This window comes from Mastomys coucha, unplaced genomic scaffold, assembly GCF_008632895.1.
Source record: "Mastomys coucha isolate ucsf_1 unplaced genomic scaffold, UCSF_Mcou_1 pScaffold16, whole genome shotgun sequence".
In the NCBI taxonomy this organism is placed as follows: Eukaryota; Metazoa; Chordata; class Mammalia; order Rodentia; family Muridae; genus Mastomys; species Mastomys coucha.
The window spans coordinates 37,797,685-37,808,393 of record NW_022196898.1 but is presented as its reverse complement, the minus strand read 5'-3'; the positions used below and the strand labels follow the sequence as shown (position 1 = coordinate 37,808,393).

General features: G+C 44.7%; 1 protein-coding gene across 7 annotated transcripts in view; it reads left to right on the top strand.

Annotated features, from left to right (window-relative positions):
• Dap3 (death associated protein 3) overlaps positions 1–10,709 on the top strand; it is a 32,390-nt gene that overhangs the window by 19,671 nt on the left and 2,010 nt on the right. For 4 of the 7 annotated variants that reach the window (XM_031374440.1, XM_031374442.1, XM_031374443.1 and 1 more), the window contains exons 5-12: positions 387–495; positions 675–767; positions 2,165–2,295; positions 3,153–3,233; positions 3,315–3,473; positions 4,756–4,815; positions 5,490–5,579; positions 7,201–7,318. In XM_031374440.1, coding sequence (XP_031230300.1) covers positions 387–495; positions 675–767; positions 2,165–2,295; positions 3,153–3,233; positions 3,315–3,473; positions 4,756–4,815; positions 5,490–5,579; positions 7,201–7,318 — 841 coding nt within the window. Of the gene's footprint in view, positions 1–386; positions 496–674; positions 768–2,164; positions 2,296–3,152; positions 3,234–3,314; positions 3,474–4,755; positions 4,816–5,489; positions 5,612–7,200; positions 7,319–8,662; positions 10,397–10,709 lie in introns of those variants that run through there. The other 3 variants (XR_004119642.1, XM_031374439.1, XR_004119641.1) reach the window with 3 other exon arrangements.

Below are 10,709 nucleotides of genomic sequence, written 5' to 3'. Positions count from 1 at the left end.
CGCTGGGAGGTAGAGGTCTTTATATAAAAGCAACCGCTGGGAGGTAGAGGTCTTTATATAAAAGCAACTGCGGTGGATCTAAGGTCTGGGTTAATAGTAGGGTGAGGTGCTTGCATCCATTTGTCTGGTATGGATTTCATTCCTGTTGTCACAAAATAAAATATAAACAAAGAAGCATGAGAAGCTAGCTATTTATGTTTCTTGATATGAAACAATATACCTCCGATATCAACTAAAATGCATGGGTTGATTTTCAGCTTTAACCGAAGCACTCAGACCTGGATACAGATGAGTTTAGGGGTCTTGTTTGCTGGGTCTCAATTAGCGTACACGTGGTGACAATGGCTCTGAGTCCCACGCCCACCTTCTTTCTCCTGTTTGCTTAGGTGAAGACTTTTGGCGAAGCTTGTCTAATGGTCAGGAAGCCAGCTCTTGAGCTTCTGGGCTACCTGAAAAATACCAACTTTGCTCATCCAGCTGTGCGCTATCTTCTCTGTATCCTTATGTGAGACACACCCATGCTGTAGCCCTGGCTGGCTTCAGACTTTACCAGAGCTGCCTGCCTCTGCCTCTCCTGAGTGCTGTGATTGAAGACTTGCACCAACACAGTGGGCGCGAAGGGCTGTTGATGGGAAACATGTTGCTTCTGATGTTTCCTTTAACATATGCTTCAGATGGGGAGAAGGGGACAGGAAAGACCCTCAGCCTCTGCCATGCAATTCATTTCTGTGCAAAACATGACTGGCTGATCCTGCATATCCCAGATGGTGAGAACTTCCTGCCTTTCTTCTCTGTCAGGCAGTCGCCTTGCAGTGGGGAGCGCTGTGACTGCTTAGGCCATACTGTACTACCCTTGCTGACTCTGAGTTCTTTTTTTTTGTTTTGTTTTTCAAGACAGGGTTTCTCTGTGTAGCCTTGGCTGTCCTGGAACTCAGTCTGTAGACCAGGCTGTCCTCGAACCCAGAAATCGGCCTGCCTCTGCCTCCCAAGTGCTGGGATTAAAGGCATGCGCTACCATTGCCTGACTCTGAATTCTTGAGCTGAAACAAAGCCGCTCCCGCCTCAGCCTCCCAAGGGTCAGCCACAGACACATAGCGCTTTGGTTTTGGGTTTTTGTCAGTTACCATTTTGAATATCCACAGGTCCTCAGCATTCCTTGACATTTTAGAGTTATTCAGTATAGATTTGAATCCTCATGCTTTGCATAGATCCTCTTTTGTTCAAAGTTTAAATATCCACATTTTCTTTTTTCTTTTTTTTTTTTTAAAGATTTGTTTTTATTCATAAGAGTACACTGTAGCTGCTTTCAGACATACCAGAAGAGTGTATGGGACCCTATTTCAGATGGTTGTGAGCCACCATGTGGATGCTGAGGATTGAACTCAGGACCTCTGGAAGAGCAATCAGTGCTCTTACCCCCTGAGCCATCTCTCCAGCTCCAGTATCCACATTTTCTAATTTGCCTTTAAAAAATTAACAGTAAGCAGAAATGGCAGCCCACTTGATATCTTATGTACTGACTGTAATGTAATGTCCAGTCTAAGGTCAAGAACATGGTTATAGGGCTGGCGAGATGGCTTAGCGGGTAAGAGCATTGGCTGCTGTACCGAAGATCCTGAGTTCAAATCCCAGCAACCACATGGTGACTCACAACCACCTGTAATGAAATCTGACACCCTCTTCTGGTGTGTCTAAATACAGCTACAATGTACTTACTTATAGTAATAAATCTTTAAAAAAAAAAAGAACATGGTGATAATGTAATGTCCAGTCTAAGGTCAAGAACATAGAGGATCAGTTCCCAGTACCAATGCACAAAAAATATGTTCTTTTTTTTTTTTTTTTTTTTTTTTTTTTTTTTTTTTTTTTTTTTTTTTTTTTTTAATGTTTCTGGTCATTTAAACAGTCATTCTAGGGCTGAACAGATGATTCAGCAGGTAAGAGCACTGGCTGCTCTTGCAAAGACCCCAGGTGCAGTTCAAAGCATCAATACAGACAGCCATTCACGACATCTATACCTCTAGTACAAAGGGACCCCAACATCTCTTTGGTCAAAACACCCATAATACAAAATGAAAGAAATCAATTCTTTTTTTACAAAAAAAACATACAGTATCTCAAGTTTCTTCAGCAGTTCCTAATTTGTTTTCTTATCCATTTTTAGCTCATCTTTGGGTGAAAAACTGCCGGGAGCTCCTACAGTCCACTTACAACAAACAGCGCTTTGACCAACCCTTAGAGGCCTCTACCTGGCTGAAGAATTTCAAAACTACCAACGAGCGCTTCCTGAGTCAGGTGACTAGCCCCGGGAACGTTGTGGGAGATGATTTTGTCTTCTTTGTACCTTGAGGAGTTGATACACTGTGGAGAATTGGCACTGTAATCAAGAATAAATAAGCCATTTTGTATCCCTTTCATATTTTTGGCTCACAGTGGGCTCATAACTTAAAGAGGTGGCTGCAGTAAGCTGTTTACTCAGTGGCTAGTAAAATAAAAGTCTAGACTGATTTTTATTGTTCCTGAGAAAGCCTTGAATCTTTCAGAACAGAAAGGTTTTCCTCCAGATAAACCAGAAATCTGAGAGTGAAATTATTCACTCCAGTTTTGATTTATTCATTTGCTAAGTAGATTGGGCTGGCTCTGAACCTACTATGCACCCCAGGCAAAACTTAAACTTACAGTCCTTCTGCCTCAACCAGGAAAGCCAAAACCAGCATCTAGTCTTAGAGTGAGCTCTCTACTACTGCCTTACCACTGTAAGTGTGAAGAATCGCAGAGCCCATGGCGCAGCCCATGGAGCTCTTAATCATTGTTCCTCATAACCTGAGGTAGAATCCAAGGATCTAACCTCCACACCTGCATCATGGCTCACATGCGCCCACTATACATACATACACATACACAGATAAATAAATGTAACTTTGAAAATGTGAGTGCCGGTACTTGGGTGTAGCTTGGGGAAAGAGCACTTACCCCCACCCTCCAACCCTCAGCCACCCCATACACAAAGTTCCAGGAAGAGGTTAGAAGTCTTTTATTTCTGCATTGCACCTCCTGTGGTTCAGCTGACCCCTGTGCCTTCCTAAGTTGGAACAGCTTAGGCCTAAATGAGCAGCCTGTTTCATTTTCTTATTTTGTTTTTTTCTGTTTAGATAAAAGTTCAAGAGAAGTATGTTTGGAATAAGAGAGAAAGCACTGAGAAAGGCAGTCCTCTGGGAGAAGTTGTCGAACAGGTACATGAAGCACCAAAATACACTGAGTCCTAGCCAGAGAAGGCATCGACCCCGTCGGTACAGCCCTGCCTCTCCCCACAGGGCTTAACCCGAGTGAGGAATGCCACTGATGCTGTTGGGGTTGTGATGAAGGAGCTGAAAACTCAGAGCGCCCTAGGGCTCTTTCACCTCCTGGTGGCTGTGGATGGAGTCAATGCCCTCTGGGGAAGGACCACGCTGAAAAGAGAAGATAGAACCTTGGTAGGAATGTTTTGTTTTCTCTGATTCTGTCCTGGACAAGATCTGAGGCTCTCCTCTGTGGGAGCAGAGAAGGTTTTGAATTCTATGGAGATGGAACCTTAGATGACTGGTTAACAGCACTGGGGCTCTAGCTACGGACCCAGGTATGGTTCCTAGCAGCCAGTGGACAGTTCACAACCATGTACCACTCTACTTCCAGGGTCTCCGCCATGGACACACGCATGCATTCAGGAAAAACACTCATATACATAAAAATCAATAAATCTTAACAACAACAATAGAGTTGGGCAGTAGTGGCACATGCTTTTAATCCCAGCACTTGGGAGGCAGAGGCAGGCGGATTTCTGAGTTCACGGCCAACCTGGTCTACAGAGTGAGGTCCAGGACAGCCAGGGCTATACAGAGAAACCCTGTCTCGAAGAAAAAACAAACCAAAAAAAACAAATCAACACCAACAACAATAGATTAGTGAGTTGTAAGACAGCTGCGTAGCTGTGCTGTACATCCCATGTGTGGCATGCATGTGCAGTGTCTGTGAGAGCCCAGCTCCATCCCCAGCACTGCACAGGCAGGGAAGAGATACACAGTGAGCTAGCTTTAGACAAAGGGATGTGTCTTAGTCGACTTTCCATTGCTGTGGAAAATACCATGACTCAAAGTGACTTATAAAGGAAAGGGACAGATCCACAGCCCAGCAGCCCACTAAAGGAAGGCAGAAACCTGGAGACGGGAACTGCAGGAACGATACTGAATGGCTTGCTTCTCCTTACTTGTTCAGTTTGTTTTCTTGTCCATGGGTGGCACACCTATCCTTGTGGGATGCTCCCCCTCGACCCCCATCAACCACTAATCAAGATGGCAGCCTCCTAATGTTCACTCTTCCCCAAACACCCCTGGCTTGTGTCACGTTAACAAAAAACTATCCAGCACATGATATTGCCTGCTTCACCATGCATTGCAAAGCAAAGGAACATGTCAGAAAGAGGAGGGCAGAGGAAACGCCAAGAGCTCTGCCTTCCTCCTGGTTCTAAGTGCTGTGTTTTCAGAGGGAAGCTGTGGTCTACACAGAGCTGTGTATGGAGTCAATGTCAAGGGAGGAGGGTGCACTTGGTACAGTTGACCAAGTACCTGCTGCTTCCTCTTCTTCCTCCCTCCCTTACTCCAGAAGTACTACAATTACCGCAGTTTAAACCTTTTTTTTTAAATTGTTGTCAAGTCAGTTTCCTTAGGTAAACAGCCAGAAAAGTCATAACCTCTTCCCTCTCTTGTTGACAACATGTAGATTGCCCCGGAGGAACTCTCCCTTGTCCACAATCTAAGGAAAATGGTGAAAAATGACTGGGTGAGTACCTTTGTGCTCAGGACTTGCAGGGACCATGTGTGTCCTTCTTACTGCTTGTTTGTCTTGTGTATCGTTTACAGTTGTACAGAGCAGCCCAACAGGAAGTTCTTTACCAGGCCGGTGGTAGTGGTGGTGGCGCACGCCTTTAATCTCAGCACTTGGGAGGCAGAGGCAGGCGAATTTCTGAGTTCGAGGCCAGCCTGGTCTACAGAGTGAGTTCCAGGACAGCCAGGGCTACACAGAGAAACCCTGTCTTGAAAAAAAACCAAAGAAAAAAAAAGAAAAGAAAGTTCTTTACCAACAGAGCCTTTCTTTACACTAGACTGTCTGTCTGTCTCCCTGTCTGTTTTTGTCTCTCTGATGTTTGTTTGTTTAAGATACTAATTTTTATTTTAGACCATGTAGTCCTGGCTGCCCTAGAGCTCATAGAGATCTGCCTCCTGGGTGCTAGGATTTAAGGCATGCACAAGCAAGATAATGTTGAGCTCACATAGTATAAGACCTTACAGTAATTAATTCTCAGAGCCAGATCTAGAACTAATAACAGATTTCTTGGCAATCAATTATGCTCAGCCACACTGTCCTGACACTGTTGTCGGAACATCTGCAAACGGTTGTGTGCCATGTCTCTTATTTTCATCTTTTTAAAATTCAACTCTTTTTCTTTTTTTCAGCATGGAGGTGCAATTGTGGCGAGCTTGAGCCAAACCGGGTCTCTCTTTAAGTCCAGGACAGCCTATTTGCCGCACGAGCTGCTGGGAAAGGTCACAGCCTGGAGAAGTCTGCTTCCCTTAGAGTAACCGTTCTGTCTACAACAGCGGTTCTCAGCCTGGGTCGAAACTAGTTTTGGGGGGTTCCCATATCAGATATCCTGCAGATCAGATGTTTACATTAGTATTCATGACAGCAACAAAACAACAGTAATGGAGTAGCAGTGAAATAATATTATGGTTGGGGTCAGCACAGCATGAGGGAATTGTATTAAAGGCTCCCAGTGTTAGGAAGGCTGAGCACCACTGATCTAAGAGACTGTTTCTTATTTAATGTTTTTGGGGATTTTCACATGCTGTGGCACCTATATGGAGATCATGGTACAATGTGCAGGAATTGTGTGGGCTTCTAGGACTCTAACAGTGGCCATCAGGCTTGCTATCACATGCTTTTTACCTGCTGAAATATCTCACTAGCCTTGTGTCTCTTAGATTTTCTTTTTTAGATTTATTCTTTTTATTTTACCGTATGTTTTGTCTAAATTACATGTATGTGGTTGTTGAGTCCGGTGGATCTGGAATTATGGATGGTTGTAAGCCACCATATGGGTATTAAGATTCAAACATGGGTACTCTCCAATAACAAGTGCGCTTAAAAACTGAGCCGTCTCTCCAACACCCGTGTCTTTTTTTTTTTTTTTTTTCTTTTTTTCCCTTTGAGACGGGGTTTCTCTGTGTAGCCCTGGTACTCACTCTGTGGACCAGGCTGGCCTCGAACTCAGAAATCCGCCTGCCTCTGCCTCCCAAGTTCTGGGATTAAAGGCTTGCGCCACCACACTGGGCATCACCCCCATGTCTTTTTAAAAATCTTTTTTTTATTTTGTCATAATTTCACAGAAATTAATATCATGTATACTTTTCACCTCATTTCTAGAAATGTCAACTTTCACATTTTTTTGCAACTTGCATTAATAGTAACATGAATAGAAATATTTGTTTTCTCTCTGATACAATTGTTTCTTTGCTGCATGGTAGATTTGTTTGGGGAAATCTTGCTATTTACTGCTTTAGTGATTTTTGACAGTTAAACCCTAGTCCTGTGCATGTTAGACTAGCCCTCTCCCTCTGAGCTGACTCCCCAGCCACAGTATGAATATGTAAACTCTGGACCTAGACTCACTGTGTATCTCTGGCTGACTTGGAACTCCCTGTATGGATCAGGCAGGCTTCAAACTCATAGAGACCCCACACACACACACCTGGGCCTCCCAAGCTCTGGGATTGGTGTGCACTGGCACGCCCAGCCAACTGTAGATTCTTAATTAGTGAGTGTAAAACTTTTTTCCTTGTCATTATTTTATGTTTTTAGTTGGTTTATTTTGTTTTTGTTTTGAGACAGGTACTCACTATATATCCAGTCTGGTCATGAATTGGTGATTTCTGTGGCAATGCCCAAACCCCTACGCTCATTATCATCTTGTTAAATATAATGTTCATGACAATATAAGCAGTCACTAGGCACCATGTATACAGTCCTGGGTGAGGCAGGAAGCTGAGAGCAAGGGAGACTGAGGAGGAAACCAAGTGGTTGTAGAGCAGAGCAAAGAAAAGTCATTGTTTCTGTTGATCTGGTTCTCAGCTAACACTGTGCATCTTTTATCCTTTTTGTCTCTAGGAAGGGTTTAAAGCCCTAGAGCCTTTTCTTCCCATCCTCATTCCCAACTACAATCCAAAGGAATTTGAAAGTTCCTTCCAGTATTACTTAGAGAACGACTGGCTTCAGCATGAGAAAGGTCAGTCACATTACCATCCCGCCTGCCAGGCTACCCTTGGCATCATCTTCTGAGCCCCTGCACCGGGTACCTGTGCATCACTGTGACCTGATACCTGTAGTTTAATTTGGACTCACAGATTCAGAACATGAGTCCATGTTCCTGGACCTTTAAGAAAGTGGTACACCTTGGCCCCAGGAGCAGAGGGTGTTCACATCAGAACAGGCAGGAGACAGAGGCAGAGAGACAAGGAGAAGCCTGGAGAGGGTACAGTCCCTAAGGGCACTCCTATAGGGACCTGCTCCTTTTGCAGAGCCCAAAACCCACAAGTTCTCAGAGCCTCCCAAAATAGAACCACTGTGGTGGGCCTTTGCTGGCCGGCCACAATAACGACCAGACACGAGACTTCTTCTCTTGACGGTTTACTCAGGAAACTTTCTTCTTGTGTTAACAGCTCTTTTAAGTATTACGCCTCTTCTTGGCGTCACCGCCTCCTCCCACCTCCCAGCACGCTTCTAGGTGTTGTGACACTTCCCCCTTCTAGGTGTTGCGGCTCTTCCCGCTTCTGCAGAATGGGCAGCGGGCTGCTGGCAGCGGCAGTGGGCACCTAATTTGCATGAGCCCACTCGGGAGGGGCACATGCGCAGTGGAATCATCTATCGCTGCTGCCACGTGCGTATCGTCCAAGCGGCTGCCTACATCTCCCCCTTTTTTATTTTATTTGAAGGCTGTTCACAGTAAATCAGGGGGCAATGTACTCTGTCATGGTCTCTGGTTTCGGTCATTTTATTTTGAGATTATAGTCTTATCTGTCGTAGGATCCCCCCCACCCCCGCCTGAGGGCTCCGTGTCTTAGGTTGGTCTGTGTTTGGGGAAGGTTGCCCGTCTTTGGGGTGTCATGGAGCTGGTGTGTTTCGCCAACCCTGAGTGTTTGAGGCGGATTATTGTTTTAGTGAGGCCAGCCAAACACTTGGAGATGTTTCATTCTCCATAGCCATTAAGGCTTGGTAAACCACTGCTTTATGTTTAGCATGATCTCTTTTCATTTAGCAGAGTAGTCAGAAGCAGAGGACACAGCCCAGGAGGACCAGATTCTCTAGAGCGCTATGTCTGTCCTCTGTGGTCCTCCATCTCGGCTCTGTTTGGCTCTCTATTAGGCCTTGTCAGTCGCTATTTCTGTGGTCTTGTGGAAACACAAAAACAGAGCCTCTCGCCCACGTCAATACTAGATTCTGGCATAAATCTCTTCAGGGAACTTTTGTTGTACTGATGACGATCTACAGTAGAAAGACCATCTACATCTAAATTTAAAATTTTTTCTTTTGGGGTATGGCCTTGGCTAATTCCCCTTTTTTGTTTTGTCAGTAAACATATTTGGAGCCCCAACTATAGGGGTAGTTGATGTAATCTTTGGAAAGATCACAGAATGTTCTCTAAAGAAGGATTGAGCATCTTGAAAAACTGGGCAGGTGAGCTGGAGTTCTGACCTCACTCTTCGCCAAACCTCTGGGTAAAAGAAGAGGCCTGGACCCCCACTATTGATTGGATTATAGGGGGGAGGTGTTGACAGTACCGAGTCTGGGGAACCCTTTTCAGTCTCTGACCCCCCTTTTTTTTTTGTTTTTTCTTAAGGGAGTTTTTCTCTATCTTCTCAGTTAGACTTTGTAATTTTTTATCTGTATTAGACCAATCTGTGTCTGAGGTTTTTTTTTGTTTTTTTTTTTTTTTTTTTTTTTTTTTTTTTTTTTTTTTTATTCACTATTTCTCTTTCAGGTGTTTTAGAGCTGTCTGTCCTGTCTTATAACACTTTTGATCTTCTAGGTAGTTCTCTTTAAATTGGGTTGACCCCTCTATCTCATATACCTTAGAACTAACAGGTCTAGCTATAGACTGAGGATTTGTGTCCAACAATTGAATTGAAGCATTTCTTCTCTTAAAGATATAATGTTGGTTCTTTTCTCCCTGCACTCTATTTGTTTTTAACAAGCTTTTACATAGGTCTTAACAGTTCTTAAAGAGTCAGAAAAATTGAGTTTAACATTAACAGTTCTTGGAGAGCCAGAAAAATTGAATATAAAACGCCATGTTTATTTTTGTTACTTTTTTTTTCTCTTTTTGTCTGTTTCTCTTACTTTTGTCTTCTTCTTCTTGTTCTAATCTTATGTCTTCTGTCGCTCTTGTCTCTCTGGAGCCAGTTATTTAAGCTCTGTCTCTTGGCCCAGGTATGGAAGTAATGAGGCCGTTCACTTGGGGCTCAGCTCTCTACAGTGTTTTCTTTTAGGCTCAACTATCGAGCACTTTTCTTGTTCTAAAGGCAGACTTGTCTCTAACCGAGAGCTTTACTTTGAGGCTCAACTACCGAGCACTTTTTTTGTTCTAAAGGCAGACTTTATGTCTCTAACCGAGAGCTTTATTTTGAGGCTCAACTTACCGAGTGTTTTTTGATCAACCGCCCTGTCCGACGAGAGTTTTGGAGTCTCTTATGGGTCACTTTGACATGAAGTCGTCGTTCTGGCCCACCCAGGGATGCCACTTGTGGTGGGCCTTTGCTGGCCGACCACAATAACGACCAGACATGAGACTTCTTCTCTCGACGGTTTACTCAGGAAACTTTCTTCTTGTGTTAACAGCTCTTTTAGGTTTCTAAGTGTTACACAGCTCTTTTAAGTATTAAGCCTCTTCTTGGCGTCACCGCTTCCTCCCACCTCCCAGCGCGCTTCTAGGTGCTGCGGCTCTTCCCGCTTCTACAGAATGGGCAGCGGGCGGCTGGCAGCGGGCGGCCGGCGGCAGCAGCTCCTGCATAGTCGCCCGCTGCTCTTCTTCTGTGGAGTCACTGCTGCTCTTGCCGCTGCTCTTGCTTTAAGAATGGCGTGGCGTAGAATCGCTCTGACTGCCTAGAGAGCGCCCCTTTTTATACCCGTGCCCAAGCCCTCGTGGTTCTACTGGATTGGTTCTCTGACAATCACCTCATTAACATACACCTGTTTGAGAGGGGCTTGGTAGCACGCACCTGCTCGAGTTTGGTGTATGATTAGTTAACTTACACCTGCTCGAGAGACACCTAATTTACATGAGCCCACTCGAGAGGGGCACCTGCATGAGCCTGCTCGGGAAGGGCACATGCACAGTAGAATTGTCTATCGCTGCCGCCATGTGCTGCCTACAAACCACCAGCTATGGACCCAGGCCCTCAGTGCACTGTCTATGCAGACCGTTGCAGGTGCTCACTCTCCCTTAGCAGTGCCCTGTGTAAGAGAATATACACACGTGGTTGGAGGACGGCTACAGTTTGGTCTACAGAAGGAAGCAGTTCCAGTCCAGCTACTGGGTCACTTCCGCAAGTCTGTGCTACTGCCATTCTCACTGACACGTGTGCTCGCCCACTGTGCTGCTTGTTTATTTTTTATTTTTT